This window comes from Anomaloglossus baeobatrachus, chromosome 6 (genome assembly GCF_048569485.1).
Source record: "Anomaloglossus baeobatrachus isolate aAnoBae1 chromosome 6, aAnoBae1.hap1, whole genome shotgun sequence".
Lineage (NCBI taxonomy): Eukaryota > Metazoa > Chordata > Amphibia > Anura > Aromobatidae > Anomaloglossus > Anomaloglossus baeobatrachus.
In genome coordinates, this window is record NC_134358.1 from 24,733,935 (window position 1) to 24,761,841 (window position 27,907).

At 44.3% G+C, this 27,907-nt stretch overlaps 1 protein-coding gene across 1 annotated transcript in view; it reads left to right on the forward strand.

Annotated features, from left to right (window-relative positions):
• The window catches only part of TRAPPC9 (trafficking protein particle complex subunit 9), a 707,343-nt gene that overhangs the window by 118,217 nt on the left and 561,219 nt on the right, over window positions 1-27,907 (forward strand). Inside the window, exons 15-16 of the mRNA XM_075352837.1 lie at window positions 7,645-7,805; window positions 27,604-27,756. Of these exons, the coding sequence (XP_075208952.1) occupies window positions 7,645-7,805; window positions 27,604-27,756 (314 nt within the window). The remainder of the gene's footprint in view (window positions 1-7,644; window positions 7,806-27,603; window positions 27,757-27,907) is intronic.

Here is a 27,907-nt window from a genome sequence, read left to right on the forward strand (position 1 = left end):
ACACCATTCACAATACATGATGTCACAGCTCACCTCCTCCTGTACAATGACTTATAACACCCATATATACAGTAGATCGCACAGGATCCACCATTCTCCTCCATAGGTGGTGTCCCAGCTCACCTTATCCTTTTCCTGTACAATACCTCTATATACAGTAGATTACACAGGATCAACCTTTTACAATTGATGTTACAGCTCACCTCCTCCTCCAACTGTACAATAACTGATCATACCTCTATATACAGTAGATTACACAGGATCAACCATTCACAATTGGTGATGTCACAGCTCACCTCCTCCTCTTCCTGTAGATAGGATCCACCATTCACAATAGGTGATATCATAGTTCACCTCCTCCTCCTCCTGTAGGGTCAATCTATTCCTGCTCATGTCCATGTACCCAACAGAAAGTAGTAGTCTAATATTAGGCCAAGTGCCATTGTGAAATGTCAAGAATTTATAAAATATATAATGTGTGTGTATATATGTGTGTGTATGTATATATATATACACTTTATTAGCCACGATCATATAAAGTACAATTGAGAAGATATCTGAGCTGTATATTTATATATAATTTTTATTTTATATATATTTATATATTTATATATATATATATATATATATATATATACAGCTCTGGCAAAAATTATGAAATTATGAGAAGACTGCACGCACAATTGTCAGTTTTTTCTCTTTATATTTTTGAGTAAAATGTAAATTGTTCTTTTATTCTATAATCTACTGACGACGTCTCCGAATTTCCAAGCCATAAATTTTGTATTTATTTTCTGAAAATAAGAAATGATGAAAATAACAAAACAAAGCACAAATAATGCAAAGAAAACAAGTTCATAATCATTTAGAAACAACAATACTAATAATGTTTTATCTCAGGAAGATTCAGAAATCAATATTTTGTGGAATAACCATGATATTTAATCCCAGCTTTCATGTGTCTTGGCTGCTTTCCTCCAGTCTGTCACACTGCTTTTGGGTGACCTTATACCACTTCTGGTGCAAAAATATAAGCAGTTCTACTTTGTTTGATGCCTTGTCACTATCCATCTTCCTCTTGATTACATTCCAGAGATTTTCAATGGGGTTCAGGTCTGGAGATTGGGCTGGCCATGACAGGGTTTTGATATGGTGGTCCTTCATCCACACATTGGTGACCTAGCTGTGTGGCATGGTGCATTGTCCTGCTGGAAAAAACAGTCCTCAGAGTTGGGGAGCATTGCCTGAGCAGAAGGAAGCAACTGCTCTCCACTCTACTCTCAAGATCACATCTAACCACCTGTGCACTGGACCCGCTCCCATCGCACCTCATCCCCAACATCACCGCAGTCCTCATCCCAGCCCTAACCCATCTCTTCAACCTATCACTAGCAAGTGGTGTAGTCCCTTCATGCTTTAAACATGCCTCTATTACACCCATCCTCAAAAAGCCCTCCCTTGACCCATCCTCTGTGTCAAACTATCGCCCCATATCCCTTCTCCCCTACGCCTCAAAACTACTGGAACAGCATGTCCATCTTGAATTGTCCTCATACCTCTCCTCCTGCTCCCTCTTTGACCGGCTTCAATCTGGCTTCCGACCACATCATTCTACCGAAACTGCCCTAACCAAAGTCACCAATGATCTACTAACCGCCAAAGCCAAGCGACACTACTCTGTCCTCCTCCTCCTGGACCTGTCCTCTGCCTTCGACACAGTAGACCATTCCCTCCTACTACAGATTCTCTCATCTCTGGGCATCACAGACTTGGCCCTATCCTGGATCTCCTCATACCTAACCGACCGAACTTTCAGCGTCTCCCATTCTCACACCACTTCCTCATCTCGCCCCCTATCTGTCGGTGTCCCCCAAGGCTCAGTTCTTGGACCCCTGCTGTTCTCCATCTATACCTTCGGCTTGGGACAGCTCATAGAGTCCCACGGCTTCCAGTATCATCTCTATGCCGATGACACACAGATCTACCTCTCTGGACCTGACATTACCTCCCTACTAACCAAAATTCCACAATGTCTGTCTGCTATTTCATCCTTCTTCTCGGCGCGATTCCTAAAACTTAACATGGACAAAACAGAGTTTATTGTCTTTCCTCCTCCTCACTCATCTCCTCCAACAAGCCTTTCCATCACACTTGATGGTTGCTCACTCTCCCCAGTCTCACAAGCTCGTTGCCTTGGAGTGACCCTCGACTCTGCTCTATCCTTCAAGCCACACATCCAAGCCCTCTTCACCTCATGCCGATTACAACTCAAAAATATCTCCCGGATCCGTGCTTTTCTTAACCAAGAATCTGCAAAAACATTAGTGCATGCCCTCATCATCTCCCGCCTCGACTACTGCAACCTCCTGCTCTCTGGCCTCCCTTCCAACACTCTTGCACCCCTCCAATCTATCCTAAACTCTGCAGCCCGCTTAATCCACCTCTCCCCTCGCTACTCCCCAGCCTCGCCACTCTGCCAATCCCTTCACTGGCTTCCCATCGCCCAACGACTCCAGTTCAAAACATTAACCATGACATACAAAGCCATGCACAACCTGTCTCCTCCCTACATCTGTGACCTAGTCTCCCGGTACCTACCTGCACGCAACCTTAGATCCTCACAAGATCTCCTTCTCTGCTCCTCTCTTATCTCCTCTTCCCACAATCGTGTACAAGATTTCTCCCGTGCATCCCCCATACTCTGGAACGCTCTACCTCAGCACATCAGACTCTCCACGACCGTGGAAAGCTTCAAGAGGAACCTCAAGACCCACCTCTTCCAACAAGCCTACAACCTACAATAGCCTTCAGCCCAGTAGACCACTGCGCAACCAGCTCTGTCCTCACCTATTGTACCATCACCCATTCCCTGTAGACTGTGAGCCCTCGCGGGCAGGGTCCTCTCTCCTCCTATACCAGTCTGTCTTGTACTGTTAATGATTGTTGTACGTATACCCTCTTTCACTTGTAAAGCGCCATGGAATAAATGGCGCTATAATAATAAATAATAATAATAATAATAATAATAACTGTTTCTCCAGAATAACCTTGTATGCGGCTTGATTCATACGTCCTTCGCCAAGATTAATCTGCCCAGTTCCAGCCTTGCTGAAGCATCTCCAGATCACCACTGATCCTGTATCAAATTTCACAGTGGGTGCAAGACAAAGTGGCTTGTACGCCTCTCCAGGTCTCCCTCTAACCATTAGATGACCAGGTCTTGGGCAAAGCTGAAAATTAGACTCATCAGAGAAGATGACCTTACTCCAGTCCTCTATGGTCCAATCCTTATGGTCTTTGGCAAACTGCAGCCTGGCTCTCCTTTGCTTCTCATTGATGAAGGGCTTTTTTCTACCTTTACATGACTTGAGCCCTGCCTCTAGGAGCCTGTTACGAACTGATTTTGCGGTGCACTTCACCCCGGCTGCCATTTGCCATTCCTTTTGTACGTCACTTGATGTCATCCTGTGGTTGCAGAGTGACATTCGAATAAGATGACGGTCATCCCGGTCAGTGGAGAGTCGCTTTCGCCCTCTGCCGGTTTGTGGCTTTGTTGTCCCCAACGTCTGCTGCTTGACCTTGTTGTAATGGACTGCCGTCTTAGAAATTTTAAGGATGAAGGCAGCATGACGCTCACTGTATCCCTCTACAAGTAAAGCCAGAATCGAGCCCTTCTTTTCCTCACTCAAAACTTTTCTTTTCAACTCCTTTGGCATGGCTAAAAGTTATTTTTTCATTCCTATTACTTTTGGGATATTACTTGCACTTGTTTTGCCTCCAGCTTGTCCTATTGCAAGAGGATTGTGAAGACCACAGCAGTGTTTCTTGGGCGGCACGGTTGCTCAGTGGTTAGCACTGCAGTCTTGCAGCGCTGAGGTCCTGGGTTCAATTCCCACCAAGGACACCATCTGCAGGGAGTTTGTATGTTCTTCCCGTGTTTGCGTGGGTTTCCTCTGGGTTCTCCGGTTTCCTCCCACACTCCAAAGACATACAGATAGGGAATTTAGATTGTGAGCCCCAATGGGGACAGTGTTGCCACTGTATTTAGGACCACCCCTGTAGTAGTCTACACTCCGCCTGTTTGTCATTCAGGACCACCCCTGTAGTATTCTACACTCCGCCTGTTTGTCATTCAGGACCACCCCTGTAGTATTCTACACTCCGCCTGTTTGTCATTTAGGACCACCCCTGTAGTATTCTACACTCCGCCTGTTTGTCATTTAGGACCACCCCTGTAGTATTCTCAACTCCGCCTGTTTGTCATTTAGGACCACCCCTGTAGTATTCTACACTCCGCCTGTTTGTCATTTAGGACCACCCCTGTAGTATTCTACACTCCGCCTGTTTGTCATTTAGGACCACCCCTGTAGTATTCTACACTCCGCCTGTTTGTCATTTAGGACCACCCCTGTAGTATTCTACACTCCGCCTGTTTGTCATTCAGGACCACCCCTGTAGTATTCTACACTCCGCCTGTTTGTCATTTAGGACCACCCCTGTAGTATTCTACACTCCGCCTGTTTGTCATTTAGGACCACCCCTGTAGTATTCTACACTCCGCCTGTTTACACATTGCCGGTAATATATATAATGTGTGTGTTAAATTTATAATAATGTGCAAAAGTCCTATCATATTCAGGCCAATTGACCCCATGCCATTAGCTTTATAGTCCTCGTACCGTCCATCTGACACATGATGGGCCTGGGTCTCCACCATGCCTGCCCGTGTTATACGCCTGATGACCAATTTGCAACTTCCAGAAAATCTTTTTAAGCCTATAGTCACACGTTGCGTTTTTTGTTTTTGCAGCAAAAACCTGCTCTCTTGGCAATGAAAAACCTTCTTGTAAAAAGCAGATTTTGCTGCATTTTTGCTACGTTTTTTGTTGTGTTATGCGGCTGTGTTTTTGCTTTCTCATTTGTCTACAGAGCATGTTTAATATAGTTAGTTTTAGGCTATGTTCAGATGTTGCGTTTTTTTTTTGCTTGAATTTTCTGCAAATTAAGGGTAAGTTCACACAGGGCTTTTTTCGCGGTGTTTTTGCGCGTTTTTCGGGTGCGTTTTTGGCCTCAAAACTGCATGACATTGCTTCCCCAGCAAAGTCTATGAGGTTTCATTTTTGCTGTCCGCACACAACTTTTTTTTTAAGCTGCGCTTTTGAGCTTAAAAAAAATTAAAAAAAAAAATGGACATATCAATTCTTTCCTGCGTTTTTCTGCGTTTTCCCCCCATGCAATGCGTTTTTTGCTGCATTTTGGCTGCAGAATGTGGTGAATGAAACTAAACCTGTACTCCAAAAACACAGCAAAAAGAACACGGCAAAACCTGCTTTTTGGAAGCAACTTTTTTTTTACAGTCGAGAGAGCAGGTTTTTCCTGCTGGAAAAAAAGCAACAAAAAAGTAATTTGTGAACAATTCCTTATTCACCACAAAAGCTGCAAAAATACTGGAAAAACCTCAGTGATTGAGTTCCTGCACTTTCTCATTGCTTTCAGTGGTGAAAATGATACTGAAAAACTTGACTTTTATAAAAAAAAAAAATAAAAATGTGGCAGTTTTCCATTTCAGTCAGGAAAAAAAAAAACAATTGTGTGCAGGAGATTTCCGGAATCTCATCGCTTCTCCTGGAAAAAGCTTTTAATTTACATAAAAACACAGAAAAAATGCAGCAAAAATGCAAAATGTGAACACAGGCTTAAATTCCATTTTGTTTGTTTTTTTTTTTTGTTTTTTTATGCCGCCCCCAACCCCATCACTTTTCCTGAGATGTATTACTCGGATACTTTGTTTTCAAATTTTTCAAATGAACTTCTTCTGCTAAGTTCTCATGCTTTTTTTTGGGTAGGAGACATCGGAAACAAGTCTGTACAGCAATGTGTGTGCAGTCTCTTGTATAGCAGTTATGTGTATTGAAGGAGTGGTCATCTCGTTGAGGATGGCTGATAGAGGACACTGACGGCTGATAGAGGACATTGACGGCTGATGGAGGAAACTGATGGAGGAAACTGATGGCTGATAGAGGACATTGATGGCTGATAGAGGACATTGATGGCTGATAGAGGACATTGATGGCTGATAGAGGACATTGATGGCTGATAGAGGACATTGATGGGTGATAGAAGACACTGATGGCTGATAGAGGACATTCATGGCTGATAGAGGACATTGATGGCTGATAGAGGACACTGATGGCTGATAGAGGACACTGATGGCTGATAGAGGAAACTGGCTGATAGAGGACACTGATGGCTGATAGAGGACACTGATGGCTGATAGAGGACACTGATGGCTGATAGAGGACACTGATGGCTGATAGAGGACACTGATGGCTGATAGAGGACACTGATGGCTGATAGAGGACACTGATGGCTGATAGAGGACACTGATGGCTGATAGAGGAAACTGACGTCTGATAGAGGAAACTGGCTGATAGAGGACACTGACGGCTGATAGAAGACACTGACGGCTGATAGAGGACACTGACGGCTGATAGAAGACACTGACGGCTGATAGAGGACACTGACGGCTGATAGAGGACACTGACGGCTGATAGCGGACACTGACGGCTGATAGAGGACATTGACGGCTGATGGAGGAAACTGATGGCTGATGGAGGACACTGATGGCTGATGGAGGAAACTGATGGCTGATAGAGGACATTAATGGCTGATAGAGGAAACTGATGGCTGATAGAGGAAACTGATGGCTGATAGAGGAAACTGATGGCTGATAGAGGAAACTGATGGCTGATAGAGGACATTGATGGCTGATAGAGGACATTGATGGCTGATAGAGGACATTGATGGCTGATAGAGGACATTGATGGCTGATAGAGGACATTGATGGCTGATAGAGGACATTGATGGCTGATAGAGGACATTGATGGCTGATAGAGGACATTGATGGCTGATAGAGGACATTGATGGCTGATAGAGGACATTGATGGCTGATAGAGGACATTGATGGCTGATAGAGGACATTGATGGCTGATAGAGGACACTGACGTCTGATAGAGGAAACTGATGGCTGATAAAGGACACTGATGGCTGATAAAGGACACTGATGGCTGATAAAGGACACTGATGGCTGATAGAGGAAACTGGCTGATAGAGGAAACTGATGGCTGATAGAGGACATTGATGGCTGATAGAGGACACTGACGTCTGATAGAGGACACTGACGGCTGCTAGGGGACACTGACGTCTGATAGAGGACACTGACGTCTGATAGAGGACACTGACGTCTGATAGAGGACACTGACGTCTGATAGAGGAAACTGGCTGATAGAGGAAACTGATGGCTGATAGAGGACACTGATGGCTGATAGAGGACACTGATGGCTGATAGAGGACACTGATGGCTGATAGAGGACACTGATGGCTGATAAAGGACACTGATAGCTGATAGAGGAAACTGATGGCTGATAGAGGACACTGACGGCTGCTAGGGGACACTGACGTCTGATAGAGGACACTGACGTCTGATAGAGGACACTGACGTCTGATAGAGGACACTGATGATGACTGATAGAGGACACTGACGGCTGAGGGGACACTGATGGCTGGAGTGACGGGCAGCATGGAGTGTAATAAAGAGGAGCAGATTGAGCGGCAGGAACGTGACTGTGCCTTGTGTCATTCCAGATCGGCGCACTCCCTGCAGCCGTCCAACGACGACGTATCCACCCATGTGTCTGTTCAGCTTTTCAATGGAGAGACCCAGAAGCTTCGGATTAAGCTGGAGAACATTGGAACAGAGCCCCTCGAAACTTTAGAGGTTTCCTCCAAGACGATCAATAACAAAGGTCGGTGGATCTAAAATATAAAATAATTTGTGTTGTTTTGTGAATTTTGGTCGTCCGAACCTTTTTCTTTTCTTTTTTTGCTTTTTCACCTTCCGTCCTGATTTTTATGTTATTTGTTCCTTATTTATTTTTGATCAGCACAAATATTTTGATCATTTTATTGTGACAGTTCTTACGTTTTTGAAAACTTTTATTAGGATACTCCAGATTTTTAGTGGGGGCCCACATTTGTGACCGTCGTCATTTAGTTTGAGCCAAGAGCAGCTAAATGGTTTCAAAGGGCATATGTAATACTTTAAGGGGCATGTCTCCTTATTTCCTGATTTTTGGTGGCGGCGGGCACTCCTCCTCGAGTGGAGTAGCATTAGAAGAACTCGTGCTGAGCTTTATACCTCTACAATAACATATTCAGCTATCAGTGGTTTGTTTTGGAGTGTACACTGCTCTCACTGTATTTCCGTATACAAACAGGAGAAGAGAAGGGGTTAACGCCGCGCATCAGCAAAATGAAGATGTAGAGTTGTTGACAAATTGATATCTTTTTTTATTTCATAGGTCTACGTGTTTCGAGGTAGAAACCTCTTCTTCAGGACATGCTTTGTTGATATTCTGGTCCTGAGGAAGAGTTTTCTACCTCGAAACGCGTAGACCTATGAAATAAAAAAAGATATCGATTTATCAACAACTCTACATCGTCATTTGACTGATGCGCGGCGTTAACCCCTTCTCTTCTCCTGTTTGAATGCTCATCCACTTGGGGCTGCGGCAGACGCCATTATCTCATGCTTAAACAGTGGTTATGACTTTCACAACCACAGTAGGTGAGTGTATATTTTTTATATATTACTCCTGTCATCTGGTAATACCCTATCAGCGCTTCTTTTTTTCTAGTTTTGTATTTCCGTATAAAGAGAATAGAGCATTTACACAAGCACTCAGCTCAGGAAAGTGAGAGCCTTGATTAGGAGAACTGCTCTGGAAGCTGCCGATGCTTGGCGGCCTGCTGTGGGGGTGGGGTTGATGATTTTACAAGACTGATGATATCTCTGGAGCGGGGAGGGAGGGGAGCAGCTAACTGCTTGTAACGCTTGCTACTGGAGATGGAAAGGCGGCGAGCAGGAGTGGACCCCCTGAACCACAGGGAAGGACTTGACTAAGCGCCCACTTTGAGGCAGACGACAGCGCAAAGATCAGGACTGTGACAGCTGACCCCCATGGCAGCGGTGGACACGGGTACAAAGAGGCAGAGTCTCTAGAGCAGCAGGGACCAACTTGAAGGCTGAAGCAGATGAAACGTCCAGGATGGACGGACACAGCCACTAGTATAGTAGGGACCACCAGCTGAGGCAGATAGCACGGCCAGGGTGAATGAACACAGGGGTACCGACCGGGCCGGGAAAACAGGCAAAGGACACTGTACACTGACATGAGGACGCACAGCTGACAAGGGCACCTGTCAACTAACTGGCTAGGGAACAAACTACTAACTAACTAACTGCGTTGATCAGGCACCTCCCCTAGTCGGAGGGTGTCTTAAGCACCCAGGGCCTCTCAGCGATAGGGACTTCCAGGAAATGATGCGCTAGCACTTACACAGTGGTGTGCATGCACGCCCTACGAGCACTCCTGGAGGACCTTTGCGCCGTGCACAGGCCCTGGGAGGAGGAAGCAGAGAACACCCACATGGAGGATCACAGGGAAGTCAGGCAGCATGGTGCAGGCCGGCCGCGGCAGTGAGTGAGTGTCCCTGTAGGAGGCGGGTGAATGGTCCAGGAACACCGTTGCTACACTGCTGTATATAAATTAGTATTCTGGAGAAATGTGACTAGGATGTTTGGCGTTAAAGGGAACCTGTCAGGTCCAATATGAACCCAGACCCACGAGATGTTCTAGGTGCATTTTGCTAATCCCTGCTTAACTGTCCCTGTATCTAGTAGCAAAGATAAAAAGATCTTTTGAAAAAGTATTTCTAAAGATCTTTTAACGTATGCTAATGAGCGTGGGGACTAGTTGTTAAATTGTTGCAGCAGAAGAATGACAACAGATAGAAAAAGCAAGTCCATTGAAAACTTGCTTATTTTCATAGTTTACATAACATGAAAATATCCCTTGGAGAAAAAACTTTACATTATGTAAGATAAAAACTGTTGCAGTGCAAGAATGACAACAGATAGATAGAAAAAGCAAGTCAATTGCAAACTTTCTTATTTTCATAGTTTAAATAGCATGAGAGTATCCCTTGGGAAACAAGCTCTACACTATGTAAGATAAAAAACTGTCACAGCAGAAGAATGACAACAGATAGAAAAAGCAAGTCAATTGTAAATTTGCTTATTTTCATAATTTAAATAATATGAAAATGTCCCTTGGGAAACAAGCTTTCCACTATGTAAGATAAAAATTGTCGCAGCAGAAGAATGACAACAGATAGAAAAAGCAAGTGAATTGCAAACTTGCTAATTTTCATAGTTTACCATGAAAATAACCCTTGGGGAAAAGAGCTCTACACTATGTAAGATAAAAACTGTCACAGCAGCAGAATTACAACAGATAGAAAAAGCAAGTCAATTGCAAACTTGCTAATTTTCATAGTTTAAATAACTTGAGAATATCCCTTTAATTTTTTCCTGCAGTGCTGGAGGAAAACTGAACCTTTGTGGTCAGGATGTTTATAATTTACACTATTTTAGTACGAACTGATGGGACATCTCCTTTTCGGAATGACCCCGCTTGAAAAAGTAGGATTTTCAGCAGTAAGAAAACTAGATAATAAATTCTGCTTTCTGACAGCCGGAGCAGATGCAGGACTAATGGAATTTAACTTCTTTTTTTTTGCTTGAATTGTTCTAATATTCTTAAAACTATTAAATCCTTTTTTTCTTCCGTATTTTTCACAATTTTTTACATCAACCTGATAAACATTAATGTATGTAGATTGATCTGTAGCTTGCACCTTATCACATTTGCATTCCTGGTATTGGACTGAATTTTAATACTCCGGCAGCGTCTAATTGCTCCTTGCAGCCGGTCTCCGGCCGAGGGAGTCGCGTTTTCAGATTTCTCAGTCGATGGCGGTTTTAATTCTGTAAATCTTTACAAAGCTCGCGGCTTCCTGCGCTCGTGGATCTTGCAGCTAATACCCTGCTCCTCGTGTAACTCGTGGCTTTTGGGAGAGAGAAGGAGGTTTATAAGTGAAATTAATCCCCGGTGACTCCTCCACTTACCTGATCCGAGAGCTTTGGAAGACGGGATCCCTAAAGACATCGCTGCAGATTGATGGGAGGCAACCATTTTTTTTTTTTTCCGTTTTCCCTGGGTAATGGTTCATTCACATTAAGCTAACATTGCTTAGGCAAAAACTTAGATGAAAGATGGAAATTGTGTTCCTGGAGGAATTATCTACTGGTAATAAGCCAACGGGGCCCTACGACTAATAAAGAGGTTGTTCTAGCAAGTAAGATGCAAAATTACATTTTTTTTTTTTGCAAGACATCAAACATTTCACCACTTCTAACATTGTATTATATTGTAAAATCCACAAAAACGTTGAGCGACTTCACATATTCTTGAAGGATTTATCCATTTTTTAACAAAATTAGGTTAAATTTGCTTTGCAGCCTCTTTGACTTTTTCTTTTCTTTTCAAGATCCCTGATTGCTGGCAGTGAATAGAGACGTACACAGGATGTATCAGCTTAGGCATTCATAACTACCTTTGTGTGATATAATATAGTGGCATGTAAATGTTTGGGCACCCCTGGTCAAAATTACTGTTATTGGGAACATTTAAGTTGAAGATGAAATGATCTCTAAAAGCCATAGATGACACATATCCTTTGTATTTTAGGCAAAAAATAAATAAAAAAAAAAATATATATATATATATATATACACACATGTATATACACGTATATATATATATACGTATAAATATATATATACAAAAAAATGTAAAGGTTGAATAAATATATATATATATATATATATATATATATATATATATATATATATATATATATATAGTTCATCCCTTACATTTTTTTTTTGTTTTAAATCCGATCTTTTTTTATTAAACACTGATACAAAGTTACAGGACAGAGAAATGATCATTGCATAACATAAATGTACATTATCATAGTAGGTGGAACGTCATCGTATTATGCAGAGCTATACAATTACTCCTCATACACATTTATGATAGTATTTTGATTTTTTGACTTCTTTAGAATAACAAAAAGTCATTAAGGATAAAAGTTGTTTTTCCTACTATGTTTGTCCCGCTCAACACTCATTCTCCAACCATGTGACTCCACAACATTTTCCGCCCAATCACATCTAAGGCTAGTTTCACACTTGTGTTGAACGGTATCCGTTGCATTGCGTTGTGTGACAGATGCAACGGATGTGTTGCATATAGTGGCACAACGGATGCAACGGATGCTGCAAAACAACGCAATTCGTTTTTTTTTTAGTTTTACCGTCAGCAGACTATTGTGAACGATCAGCTGATAACTCACAGTAGCCGGCCGCCGGGTGATCAGCCGATCACTCACAGTAGCCTGCCACCGGGTGATCAGCCGATCACTCACAGTAGCCGCCCGCCGGGTGATCAGCCGATCACTCACAGTAGCCGCCCGCCAGCTTATCAGCCGATCACTCACAGTAGCCGCCCGCCAGCTTATCAGCCGATCACTCACAGTAGCCGGCCGCCGGGTGATCAGCCGATCACTCACAGTAGCCACCCGCCGGGTGATCAGCCGATCACTCACAGTAGCCGCCCGCCGGGTGATCAGCCGATCACTCACAGTAGCCGCCCGCCGGGTGATCAGCCGATCAGTCACAGTAGCCGGCCACCGGGTGATCAGCTGATCGTTCGGTCGCCGACAATGTGTGCGGGGGGCGGAGTGCGGTGGGTGGAGCCGAGCAGGGCCATGGCTGAGGACGTCAGTGCCGCGGGGACTGCATCACTGGGGGACAGGTGAGTGAGTGTGTGTGTGTGTGTGTGCTTGCGATTGTGTGTGTGTATACATACGGAGTGCGGGGAGGGGGAGGGGGCGGAGCCGAGCGGGGAAGTGTCCTTGGTTACCCGATGTGTACCCTGGTTACGGGTGGAGGGAGCCAGAGAGAGCATGCGCAGTGAAATCCAAAGGATTCCGCTGCTCAAAAAAACGTTACATGCTGCGTTCCTTCCGCCCGACGCAGCGTCAAAATAACGACGCTGCGTCGTCCGGCGGATGCAACGCTGACACTTGCGTTACAGTGCGTCATCCATACAAGTCTATGGAGAATAGCGCAGTGCGTTAACGGACTGCGCTATTCTCCATAGTGACGGACTCCGCTGAACGCAAGTGTGAAAGTAGCCTAACCCTCCCTCTCTTTTCGGTACACCAAAATTATTTCTGTTGCTCTTCTCAATGCCCCCCCAGAGGCTCCGATACCATATGAAATTTCCAAGCTCCCAGTACTTCAGTGGTGCCCCCCTATTGCAAACATAACAAATTATCCAGTATGCTATCCTGTATTAGCGCATTGGAGGGAAGACCAGGAACATCCATCCAGGGCCGCCAGATCTTATAGAATTTGCCCAGTGCCCTCCTCTTCAGATATACTCCTCTCTCCAGTCGAAGTAAATTATTCAATTTATTTTTGAGCTCTACTATAGTCGGAGGCGAGGGATCAAGCCAGTGATACGCTAGTAACTTTCTCGCTTGGTATAGGATGCGAGATATACCCAGGGCCACCGGGGAATCCGGATCCACTCCACAGGTTCACCAAACAAAGTTGGGGTGAGGGATGAATCCTGATATTATACACCTGTTCTATGAGTCCCAAGGTTTGCTTCCAAAATTGGCCTATGTGTCCACATTCCCACATTACATGCATCAAGTGAGCCCCCTCTTCTCCACATCTAACACATTGCGCATTTAGCCTAAGGCGGGCTCTGCACGTTGCGACATCGCAGGTGCGATGTCGGTGGGGTCAAATTGAAAGTGACGCCCTTCCGGCTTCGCATGCGACATCGTAGTGTGTAAAGGCTGGATGATACGATTAACGAGCGCAAAAGCGTCATAATCGTATCATCGGTGCAGCGTCGGCGTAATCCATAATGACGCTGACGCGACGGTCCGATGTTGTTCCTCGCTCCTGCGGCAGCGCACATTGCTGTGTGTGAAGTCGCAGGAGCGAGGAACATCTCCTACCGGCGTCACCGTGGCTTCCGTAGGATATGCGGAAGGAAGGAGGTGGGCGGGATGTTTACATCCCGCTCATCTCCGCCCCTCCGCTCCTATTGGCCGCCTGCCGTGTGACGTCGCAGTGACGCCGTACGACCCGCCCCCATAATAAGGAGGCAGGTCGCCGGCCAGAGCGACGTCGCAGGGCGGGTGAGTCCATGTGAAGCTGCCGTAGCGATAATGTTCGCTACGGCAGCTATCACAAGGATATCGCAGCTGCGACGGGGGCGAGGACTATCGCGCTCGGCATCGCAGCATCGGCTTGCGATGTCGCAGCGTGCAAAGTACCCCTAAGTCCAATCTTGAACAGAAACCTAGGTTTTCTGTATACCCTATGAATAAGAAACAGCTGAGAAAGCCTCTGGCTCTCTGAGACTGCCATTTTGGGAATCTGCTCCAATATATCTGACCACTGATCATCTGTTATGGGACCTAGGTCTGTCTCCCACTTAGTCTTAACCGCTAACGGAAATCTATTCAAATGGGAGGACAACAGTCTTTTATATAGATCTAGAGGCCTCTAGAGGATTCAGATATAGCTAAGGCATACAGCGTGGAGTTGTGTGTCACCGTCACGGAGCCCAATCTCCCCTGCTTCTCTAGTGCGTGTCGCAACTGCAGATATTGGTAGAAAAAGGAATGTGGAAGACAATACTCCGTTCGTAATTGTTCGAAGCTTTTAAGAACATTGCCCTGCATAACTTGGGACACCAAGCACATCCCTCTATCTTCCCATCCCCTAAAGCCAACCAACTTCTGTACTTCTTGCAGATCCGGATTCCGCCATAGTGGCCAATACCCCATAGGCCCATCAACCTTTGAGAGATTTGCCCCTATCCCACACCTTAAAAATCATATCTAGCGTTGGATGCCTCACTGTTTTCCCATGCCACCGCCTCACCTCCAACCGGCTCATCGGGTACTTCCAGTCTGAACCTTCCTTTATCAACCCACCACTTACGTCGTATGCCCCCTCCCTTCCCCATCCTCTGAAGTGTTGCAGTTGGGAAGCGATATAATATAAATATGGATTCGGAACCGCCAACCCCCCCTTCCTTCTTTCCTCTCTGCAGCACCTCTAGACGGATCCTAGAATGTTTTTTTCCTCATGTGAGCTTGCGAAACATGGTGTCTATCTTGGTAAAGAATTCCCGATTTATCCATACTGGGGAGTTATGTATCAGATACAACAACTGTGGCATCAGTACCATTTTAATTAGGTTTGTTCTACCTATGTTTGATAGGGGGAGTCGGCACCAGGTATTTATCTTCAGTCTAAATTGCGCCAGTAAGGGGTCCAGGTTTGGAGTCCGGTATTCATTTGGATTCGGGCTAACTAGTACCCCCAAATATTTAAATTTTCGAACTACAGGGACTGGTATCTGGAGATCAGAAAAATCTGTCGGGAGACGATCTATCGGCATCAAGGCTGGCTTCGACCAATTAATCCTTAAACCAGATCTTCGTCCAAATTCCCGGATGATCTCTATCGCTGGAATGATTGAGGAGCGCACCCTGTCCAGGTATAAAAGCAAATCGTCGGCATATAAAGATACCTTCTGTTCCACAGTCCCGCATCGAAATCCCTCAACCTCCCGTGACGTCCGTATGATAGCCGCCAATGGCTCTATTGCAGTTGCAAATAGCAAGGGGGGAGCGTGCACCTCTGTCTTGTACCCCTTTTCAGAGGAAATGTACTGGAAACCCGCCCATTCACTCTAACCCTTGCCACTGGGGAGTCATATAGCAGCTTCACCCAATTTATAAATCTTGCTCCAAATCCCATTCTTTCAAGAACTGCCCACAAAAGTAAAAGCCCTATTTATCAAAATACATTATTGATTAATCGAGGAGGGTAAACGCTATAAAGAAAGGCCGCACGTCCCCCAAACATCCATTGTAATGCAATAATAACAGCAATTACTGTAAAAGTAATAGAAACAAAAAAAGGTGCATTATGCCTCGTAGCACCGGTGCGGTGCACAGTCCTCCCCGGGGTCCTCCTTTAACTCCTTCTTGTGTGTTATTTCCCAGGTACGAGGCTTCGTCACGTTCCCAATTAGCTGATTGCAGCGACGGTGCGGTGTAATGTGCTGATAACAATGGCGCGCTGTCATAAGCTGCCACTTCTCGTCGCCAAATCTCCCCGGCTGTAAACAAATTTCCACAAGTAGGTGACATCCTGCCGGGCGCTGATAACGCTGTTGTTAGCCGCACACCGCTCTGCTAAGTATGGACAGAATAGCAATTTTTTCTCGGTGTCGTCTCCCTCTTTTGTTTATTTTTAGACTTTTTTTTTAATTATTTTTGGTCCCAAGTGTCTTTTTTTTTTTTGCATTGTTCGACACGTCAACCGTGGTGATATCCTCAGTACTTATTCCCGATTGCCAACAGCCGAGTGGTTGTTTTCTCTTTCTACATTTTATTAGTTATAGTCAGATAAAGCAACAGTGCACGAAGACACAAATTGTGGTTTTTGGACTGTCAGTAATTAAACGTATCACTTCTACCAAAGTCCAAAAATTATCTCATGGCTACAACAAACCGCAAGGTCCCATTGGAACGCACTACCATGTCTTACTCAGCAGGGAGCCTCTGTGAATTTCCCTTTTTTACATTTCATTACTTCTAGTCAGATGCAGCAGAACAGAATGGTCAGTTTTTGGACTGTTAGTAATTAAACATATCACTTCTACCCAAGTCCAAAAATTATCTCATGGCTACAACAAACCGCAAGGTCCCAATGAAACGCCCTACCACATCTTACTCAGCAGGGAGCATCAGCGAATTTCTCTTTTTACATTTCATTACTTCTAGTCAGATGCAGCAGAACACGAATGGTCAGTTTTTGGACTGTTAGTAATTAAACATATCACTTCTACCCAAGTCCAAAAATTATCCCATGGCTACAACAAACCGCAAAGTCCCAATGAAACGCCCTACCACGTCTTACTCAGCAGGGAGCATCAGCGAATTTCTCTTTTTACATTTTATTACTTCTAATCAAATTCAGCAGAACAAGAGTTGTCAGTTTTTGGACTGTTAGTAATTAAACATATCACTTCTACCCAAGTCCAAAAATTAACCCATGGCTACAACAAACTGCAAGGTCCCATTAAGACAGCCTACCATGTCTTACTCAGCAGGGAGCCTCAGCGAATTTCCCTTTTTACATTTCATTACTTCTAGTCAGATGCAGCAGAACACGAATGGTCAGTTTTTGGACTGTTAGTAATTAAACATATCACTTCTACCCAAGTCCAAAAATTATCCTGTAACAACAACAAACTGCATGGTCCCATTGGAACGCACTACCACGTCTTACTCATAAGGGAGCCTCAATGATTTTCTCTTTTTACATTTTATTACTTCTAGTCAGATGCAGCGGAATCACGAATGGTCAGTTTTTGGACTGTTAGTAATTAAACATATCACTTCTACCCAAGTCCAAAAGTTATCCTGTAACTACAACAAACTGCAAGGTCCCAATGGAACGCACTACCACGTCTTACTCATAAGGGAGGCTGAATAATTTTCTCTTTTTACATTTTAGTACTTCTAATCATATGCAGCAGAAGAGCACTGGGGCACGAATTGTCAGTTTTTGGACTGTTAGTAATTAAACGTATCACTTCTACTCAAGTCCAAAAATTATCTCGTCACTACAACAAACTACAAGGTCTAATTTAGACGCCCTACCACGTCTTACTCAGCAGGAAGCCTCAGCGATTTTCTCTTTTTACATTTTATTACTTCTAGGCAGAAGCGCACGGGGGCACGAATTGTCGGTAATTAAAAGAATCACTTCTGCCCAAAGTCCAAAAATTATCTCTTGACTACAACAAAGCACAAAGTCTCGTCTTACTCAGCAGGGAGCCTCAGTGATTTTCTCTTTTTGTGTATCCTTTTTTTATCCAAGTTTTTTTGATTTGCTGCTGAGGCAGGTGAATGAGGACTTGTTTTTTTTACACGACTTGTAGTTTTGAATACCGCCATCCACTGTACCATATAATGTTCCTGAAAATGGAAAAGAATATTCCTAGTGTTGTGAAATAAAAATAAAAATTGGTTCTCGTCACCATTTTCTGAAGCTTGTGACGTTTTCATTTTTCGGTCAATGGCGCTGTGTGAGGGTTGGTTGTTTGCATGGCAACCGTACATTGTTATTGGTGCTATTTTGGGGAACTTTTGATCGCTGTTTATTGCATTCTCTGAAGAAAATGAGGCGACTTAAACACAGCAATTTTTGGATTTTGATTTTTTTATTTTTACCCTCATTGGTTAAATATTCTTTTTTTATTTTGATGCATTGAACTTTTACAGACACAGCATTAACATATGCCTTTACCTTACATTGTTATTGGTGCTGTTTTGGGGAACTTTTGATTGCTTTTTATGGTATTCTCCGGAAAGTGAGGTGACTTAAAAACACCAATTTTTGCAGTTTGATTTTTTTACCTTTACCCTCATTGGTTAAATATTTTTTTTTTATGTTGATTGCTTAAACCTTTACAGACACAGCAATAACATATGCCTTTACATTGTTATTGGTGCTGTTTTGGGGAACTTTTGATCGCTTTTTAATGCATTCTCTGGGGAAAGTGAGGCGACTTTCAGCAATTTTTGCATTTTTATTTTTCTTCTTTACCCTTATTGGTTACATTTTTTTTTTATTTTGATGGATTGGACTTTTACAGACACTGCAAAAACATATGCTTTATTTTATTTTTATTTCATTACTTTTTAAATCATGTGCAGAGAGTGTGTTAATTTTTTATTTATTTATTTAGATTTTTAAAAATTAAAATTAATTTTACTTTATTTTTTCTTAACTGTCACATCTCCTGTTAATAATAAAGCTAGAAAACAGAAGCGCTGATAGGGTCTTACCAGATAAATAAATGCATTGTTGATATTCTGGTTCTGAGGAAGAGGTTTCATACCTCGAAACGCGTAGACCTACGGAATAAAAGAGTTATTAATCAATCAACATTTCCATATCTTTTTCTGTCGGATTGCGCGGCATTAACCCCTTCTCTCTTCCTGCTTTGAAGACAGCTCCTCCTGTCAAGAAGGGGTTAAAATTTGAAGATTCAGAATTTCAGAGATGTGATGCTTTTCTGCCCTATACTTTACGCATACTTGTAGAAATGCACGTCTTTGCAGCCCTCATCAACCACTACCAGTTAAAATTTATTGAGTAATATAACATCCAGGAGCTGTAACTTGCCATACATTTTATTTTTTTTAAATAGGTGGTTCTTTAATTTGCATTCTGCCAGCACTACATGTGCTGGAGCTTTCTTTCACTTTCTAGGATGCATTGTTTATGGTCATGGTTATGACTATGCAGGAACAAAGAGTAGGAGCAGATAGACCAAGAGTCACCTTCACTTTTTGCCCTCTTCCCGTAGAGTAGCAAAGGCCACCTTGTGTAACCTTTTTCAGGAAGTCACCTGATGGATATGGATCACATTTGACAACAGGCAGTAGACAAAAAGCTAGACAGAAAAGAGCCCAACCCCCACCTTCTGTAACTCTTTTCAGAATGTCTCCTGTTGGATTACACTGGACAACAGGCAGCTAGACAGAAGGGAGGCCAACTGCCACTTTGTGTAACCCCTTTTTTAAGGATGGCTCCTGATGGCTATGGATCACACTTGACAAGAGGCAGCTAGACAGAAGGGAGGCCAACTGCCACTTTCTGTAACTCCTTTTTTCAGAATGTCTCCTCATGGATATGGATCACACTTGACAACAGGCAGTGGACAGAAAGCTAGACAGAAGGGAGGCCAACCATCACCTTCTGTAACCCTTTTCAGGACAGAAAGCTAGACAGAAGGGAGGCCAACCGCCACCTGATGTAACCCATTTCAGGACAGAAAGCTAGACAGAAGGGAGGCCAACTGCCACCTGATGTAACCCTTTTCAGGACAGAAAGCTAGACAGAAGGGAGGCCACCTGCCACCTGATGTAACCCTTTTCAGGACAGAAAGCTAGACAGAAGGGAGGCCAACTGCCACCTGATGTAACCCATTTCAGGACAGAAAGCTAGACAGAAGGGAGGCCAACCATCACCTGATGTAACCCTTTTAAGGACAGAAAGCTAGACAGAAGGGAGGCCAACCGCCACCTGATGTAACCCTTTTCAGGACAGGAAGCTAGACAGAAGGAAAGCCTACCGCCACCTGATGTAACCCATTTTAGGATGTCTCCTCATAGATATGGATCACACTTGACAACAGGCAGTGGACAGAAATCTAGACAGAAGGGAGTCCAACCATCACCTTCTGTAACCCTTTTCAGGACAGAAAGCTAGACAGAAGGGAGGACAACCAACACCTGATGTAACCCTTTTTAGGATGTCTCCTCATGGATATGGATCACACTTGACAACAGGCAATGGACAGAAAGCTAGAAGAAGGAAAACCAACCGCCACCTTCTGTAACCCTTTTCAGGATGTCACCTGATGGATCACACTTGACAACAGGCATCGGAGAGAAAGCTAGACAGAAGGGAGGCCAATTGCCACCTTCTCTATCCCTTTTCAGGATGTCACCTGATGGATCACACTTGACAACAGGCAGCATTCAGAAACCTTGACGGGAAGCTAACCTTCTGTCACCCTGTTTAGAATGTCTCCTGAAGGATATGGATCATACTTGACAACAGGCATCGGAGAGATAACTAGACAGAAGGGAGGCCAACCGCCACCTTCTGTATCCCTTTTCAGGATGTCTCCTGATGGATTACACTTGACAACAGGCAGAGGACAGAATGGACGCTGACCACGACCTTCTACAACCCTTTTCAGGATGTCTCCTCATGAATTACACTTGACAACAGGCAGAGGACAGAATGGAGGCTGACCACGACCTTCTACTACCCTTTTCAGGATGTCTCCTCATGAATTACACTTGACAACAGGCAGAGGACAGAATGGAGGCTGACCACGACCTTCTACTACCCTTTTCAGGATGTCTCCTCATGAATTACACTTGACAACAGGCAGAGAACAGAATGGAGGCTGACCACGACCTTCTACAACCCTTTTCAGGATGTTTCCCCATGGATTACACTTGACAACAGGCAGAGGACATAATGGAGGCTGACCACGACCTTCTACAACCCTTTTCAGGACGTCTCCTCATGAATTACACTTGACAACAGGCAGAGGACAGAATGGAGGCTGACCACGACCTTCTACAACCCTTTTCAGGATGTCTCCTCATGGATTACACTTGACAACAGGCAGAGGACAGAATGGAGACTGACCACGACCTTCTACAACCCTTTTCAGGATGTCTCCTCATGAATTACACTTGACAACAGGCAGAGGACAGAATGGAGGCTGACCACGACCTTCTACAACCCTTTTCAGGATGTCTTCTCATGAATTACACTTGACAACAGGCAGAGGACAGAATGGAGGCTGACCACAACCTTCTACAACCCTTTTCAGGATGTCTCCTCATGGATTACTCTTGACAACAGGCAGAGGACAGAATGGAGGCTGACCACGACCTTCTACAACCCTTTTCAGGATGCCTCCTCATGGATTACACTTGACAACAGGCAGAGGACAGAATGGAGGCTGACCACGACCTTCTACAACCCTTTTCAGGATGTCTTCTCATGAATTACACTTGACAACAGGCAGAGGACATAATGGAGGCTGACCACGACTTTCTACAACCCTTTTCAGGATGTCTCCTCATGGATTACACTTGACAACAGGCAGAGGACAGAATGGAGGCTGACCACGACCTTCTACAACCCTTTTCAGGATGTCTTCTCATGAATTACACTTGACAACAGGCAGAGGACAGAATGGAGGCTGACCACAACCTTCTACAACCCTTTTCAGGATGCCTCCTCATGGATTACTCTTGACAACAGGCAGAGGACAGAATGGAGGCTGACCACGACCTTCTACAACCCTTTTCAGGATGTCTTCTCATGAATTACACTTGACAACAGGCAGAGGACAGAATGGAGGCTGACCACAACCTTCTACAACCCTTTTCAGGATGTCTCCTCATGGATTACTCTTGACAACAGGCAGAGGACAGAATGGAGGCTGACCACGACCTTCTACAACCCTTTTCAGGATGCCTCCTCATGGATTACACTTGACAACAGGCAGAGGACAGAATGGAGGCTGACCACGACCTTCTACAACCCTTTTCAGGATGTCTTCTCATGAATTACACTTGACAACAGGCAGAGGACATAATGGAGGCTGACCACGACTTTCTACAACCCTTTTCAGGATGTCTCCTCATGGATTACACTTGACAACAGGCAGAGGACAGAATGGAGGCTGACCACGACCTTCTACAACCCTTTTCAGGATGTCTTCTCATAAATTACACTTGACAACAGGCAGAGGACAGAATGGAGGCTGACCACAACCTTCTACAACCCTTTTCAGGATGCCTCCTCATGGATTACTCTTGACAACAGGCAGAGGACAGAATGGAGGCTGACCACGACCTTCTACAACCCTTTTCAGGATGCCTCCTCATGGATTACACTTGACAACAGGCAGAGGACAGAATGGAGGCTGACCACGACCTTCTACAACCCTTTTCAGGATGTCTTCTCATGAATTACACTTGACAACAGGCAGAGGACAGAATGGAGGCTGATCACGACCTTCTACAACCCTTTTCAGGATGTCTTCTCATGAATTACACTTGACAACAGGCAGAGGACAGAATGGAGGCTGACCACGACCTTCTACAACCCTTTCGAGAATGTTTTCTGATGGCTATGGATCACACGTGACCAACAGACAGTGGACAGACAGCTAGACAGAAGGAAGCACCTAGTGATCCGGCATTAGGGATGATATTATTAAAGGTTTTTATCAGATTAAATAGATGGTTTGTTCAAAATGTGAAAAAAAAATGTTTTCTTGAAAAAAACAGCGCGACAGATTGTCATGTCTGGTGAACTGCAATACCACACACAACCTGTACACAAAGATGGCGCTGTGTTAGAAGAAATCAGATGTGTTTGCAATTTTTGACAACCCCCTTTAAATAAATTGCCGCTATTTGTAGCCTCTTCATGTAAACTGGAATATTTTCCAATCCATATTTTATGTATTGAATTCCTGACTTCGTAGCAATCTACATGGTGTAGAAATCACTTGTCTATCATTTTACTTGCATGCACTGAAAATGGTCACACGATAATCCATCTGCTTTACATGAGACTGCCTTTTCATATTGCACAGACTTGTTTTAGATTCCTCTCAATCAGCATGCCCAGAATACTGTTGAGTTAGTTATGGCCGCCTTTTGTACAGCAGTGAATAGAGGTAATCGTACATTAAGCATCTCCGGAGGTTTTGGCATTTCTCGGCGGTGACGTGATTATCTGGCCCGGCTTCCTTGCAGGAGCGGTGACATTGCTGTAGAGGGGCCCTGCGGTGGATGGATATGACATGAGCTCTCCAGCAGAGCTGTTGGCGGCTCGTGTATGATAGATCGTCATAAGAAGGGACGTTTTATCAGCCACTTCTTCTCCGCTATTATCTAGCGCTCTGCATACGGTTACACCTGGTTTTGCAGGAGACGGATAAAATACCGTAAATCTACCAAACTGATGGATTTCCATAGAGAGCGGCGTCCTCTTCTCTAATGGATGCATTACCGAACGCCAGCTCGCTGAATCGCTGCACTCTTACACAATTTACATGATACGCCTGGACAATGTGTCCCTCAAGGCGATGTCACACGGACATTTTCACAAGTTCAGAAGATAAAAAAAAAGTTATCTCCATTGTCTGTGCAGTAAAATCTGCCTCTTATGTATAACTCCAGCTTTGTAGGAAGCGACGGCGCCATAAGAATGGCAAGAATTAGCGAGATTTACAGGAAAATTACACCGGAACAGAAGATCCACGTCTAAGACCAAATCAGTGGGGGTTTTTTGTTAAATTCTTTCCAAAACAAAGCAAAGGAAAAAAAAAAATACTAAAAATAAATACATATACAGTACAGACCAAAAGTTTGGACACACCTTCTCATTCAAAGAGTTTTCTTTATTTTCATGACTCTGAAAGTTGTAGGTTCACATTGAAGGCATCAAAACTATGAATTATCACATGTGGAATGAAATACTTAAAGTGTGAAACAACTGACAATATGTCTTCTATTCTAGGGTCTTCAAAGTAGCCACCTTTTGCTTTGATTACTGCTTTGCACACTCTTGGCATTCTCTTGATGAGCTTCAAGAGGTAGTCACTGGAAATGGTTTTCCAACAGTCTTGAAGGAGTTCCCAGAGATGCTTAGCACTTGTTGGCCCTTTTGTCTTCACTCTGCGGTCCAGCTCACCCCAAACCATCTCGATTGGGTTCAGGTCTGGTGACTGTGAAGGCCAGGTCATCTGGCGTAGCATCCCATCACTCTCCTTCTTAGTCAAATAGCCCTTACAAAGCCTGGAGGTGTTGTTGGGGTCATTGTCCTGTTGAAAAATAAATGACGGTCCAACTAAACGCAAACCGGATGGAATAGCACGCCGCTACAAGATGCTGTGGTAGCCATGCTGGTTCTGTATGCCTTCAATTTTGAATAAATCCCCAACAGTGTCACCAGCAAAGCACCCCCACACCATCACACCTCCGCCTCCATGCTTCACGGTGGGAACCAGCCATGTAGAGTCCATCCGTTCACCTTTTCTACAAAGACACGGTGGTTGGCTCCAAAGATCTCAAATTTGGACTCATCAGACCAAAGCACAGATTTCCACTGGTCTAATGTCCATTCCTTGTGTTTTTTAGCCCAAAGAAGTCTCTTCTGCTTGTTGCCTGTACTTAGCAGTGGTTTCCTAGCAGCTATTTTACCATGAAAGCTGCTGCACAAAGTCTCCTCTTAATAGTTATTCTAGAGATGTGTCTGCTGCTAGAACCTTGTGTGGCATTGACCTGGTCTCTAATCTGAGCTGCTGTTAACCTGCGTTTTCTGAGGCTGGTGACTCGGATAAACTTATCCTCCGCAGCAGAGGTGAATCTTGGTTTTCCTTTCCTGGGGCGGTCCTCATGTGAGCCAGTTTCTTTGTATCGTTTGATGGTTTCTGCCACTGCACTTGGGGACACTTTCAAAGTTTTCCCAATTTTCTGGACTGACTGACCTTCATTTCTTAAAGTAATGATGGCCACTCGTTTTTCTTTACTTAGTTGCTTTTTTCTTGCCATAATACATAATCCCTAATCTTCAGATTTCATGATGTACACAGTCACACCCGCCAGAGGCAGCAAAACATCTCTGATCTCTACCATTAGGGATGGGCGAACCCCCCGATGTTCGGTGTTCGGGAGTCTCACCCGAACATTTTGTAAAGTTCGCGTTCGGGTTCTGTTATAACGCGAACTTGCGTCCGAACACCGAACTTGGACTTTACAGTTATGTGATGGGGTGGGGGGGGGGGGGGGCTGTAAAATAAAGAATACAGTTAATAATAAACATTGTCATTATAATTACAGGTCCCGCGACGCGTCCTGCAGATTCTGTCTCCCGCCGCTTCTCCTTCCAATCATCGCTGTGCCCTCCCGGTAACCAGCACTGAAGATAGGACCTTCCTTGATGTCATACTCATGTGACCAGTCACGTTGTATTACCTCGTTGGTTTCAGATTGGTCACATGGCCCAAGCATCTCAGTAGTCGGTATACTCGGCGAGCGCCGTGTGCCGGCAACATGCTCGGGCACATGCTTGGCTCCCCGTCCCTGCATGTTGGCGCTCTTTACAGAGTCAGCCCACATGCAGGGACAGGCTGCCACAGCCGGTGAATAGCGGCACCAGGAATCAGGTGATCAGAGATCACAGTTGCTATAGTAACTCGCCTGTCAGGTTACTATTGCAACGGTGGCAGCGGTGACATCACCGCTTACCAGCCCGCAGCCTCTGCTCACTCAGTGAGTGATTAGACTGCATGGGGAGCAGCAGCGTTCTTCCTCCCATGCAGTGCTGTCTGATGTAGCAGAGCTGCATGGGGTGAAGGAGAAAGAAGACAGAAGACCAGGATCATGGAATAATAAACATGGAGTCTCTAAGTGTGTTTGTGTATTTTTTTTCTAATAAAGTATTTTTTCTCTGTGTGGTGTCTTTTTTTAACCCTTTATTGGAGATTCTTAATGGTCGGGTCAAACTTGCCTGACATTAAGAATCTCTGGCTTAATACTAGCTAGTAAAACAAAGCTAGTATTAACCCCTTATTACCCAGCGTGCCACCTGTCACCAGGGCCACTGGAAGAGTTGGCTACAGCGCCAGAAGATGGCGCTTCTATGAAAGTGCCATTTTCTGGGGTGGCTGCGGACTGCAATTTTCAGCGGGAGGCCCAGAAAGCTTGGGCCAACCTGCTCTGCGGATTCGAAGAGGAAGCGGACGGCAGACTTCGCAGAGGAAGCGGACGGCTATGGGCTGCCACCCCCATCTGCATGGCCTTACCTTGGCTGGCAATCAAAATACGGGGAAGCCCATTATTTTTTTTTTTTTATTAAAAAAAAAAAATAAAAAAATGTGTGGGCTCCCGCTGTATTTTGATTGCCAGTCAGGTAAAGCCAGGCTGTATACAAAAGAATATCAAAATCTCTGGAGATTGACTTGTAACCTTGTGATAGGTGATATTTTTCAACAGTTTTGGTTCGAATCCTCAGACAGTTCTCTTCTCCTCTTTCTGTTCTCCATGCTAGTGTGGGCACACACACACACACACACACACACACACACACACACACACACACACACACACACACACACACACACACACCATGCAAAGATTGGGTCAACTTCTCCCCTTTTTATTTTATTTCAGATGTGATTTTCATATTGCCCACACTTGTTGCTTGTCACAAGTGAGTGTGAATGAACATCACATGCTTGAAACAAAGTTGCTTACCTACAATTTTGGAAAGGTGCCAACAATTTTGTTTGGCCCATTTTTAGGATTTTGTGTGAAATTATGTCCAATTTTCCTTTTTTTTTTCTTTCTTTTTTTTGTGCTCTTTTTAATACACACAAAGGAAATAAAAACGAGTATAACAAAATATGTGTAATTGCAATAATTTTTGGGGAGAAATACTTCATTTTCTGGGACAATTTGAAGAGTGCCAACACTTTTGTATACAGTGTGTCCACACATATCCTGTCCACCGCCATTAACTTGAGAACGGCGGCAGCTATAGGCATAGAAGTGGTGTCTAGGTATAGTAAAGTAGCCATGCGCTACGCAATGAAACCACCTATAGCGCCACCTGGTGGAAAACAACAGAGTTAGCATTTTCATCTAGAAAACGGAACAAGATAGAGAAAAAAAGTGAATTACAAAGTTGCAGGGCATCATCAATTCAATACGAATCGACACCTTGCATACAGAAATGCTATGATTAGAACGTGTAAAACTCACAAGGCTGTATATAAAATTTACTGCAAAGTAAGATATATAAAATGTAAATGTTTTTTTCCTCTTTTGCCTAAAACGTCTGCACGGCAGTGTGTGTCTTTCTGTGACTGTATACGTTTTCTTGTTGACACAGTGCCTGTTTCTTTGTAGAAAAACTGTACGGTGACTTCTTGATCTGGGAGCTGGAGGAGGCGCTGTCCCAGCTGCCGCTGAAACCCGGAAAAACGGCAACTTTCACCGTCAATATCAAGGTGAAGCTGGACTTCTCCTGCCAAGAGAACCTGTTACAAGACTTGAATGATGGTGAGACACAAAGCGTCATCTCCTACAATGCATGATCCTGGTTTATTCACTATGTAACGCTGAACACGTCCTTCAGTCCGAAGCCGGCGCATGCGCAGTGCTAGGTTCATGTCAACATAGCGCTGCGCATGCGCCGGCCGTCGCCTCCGCC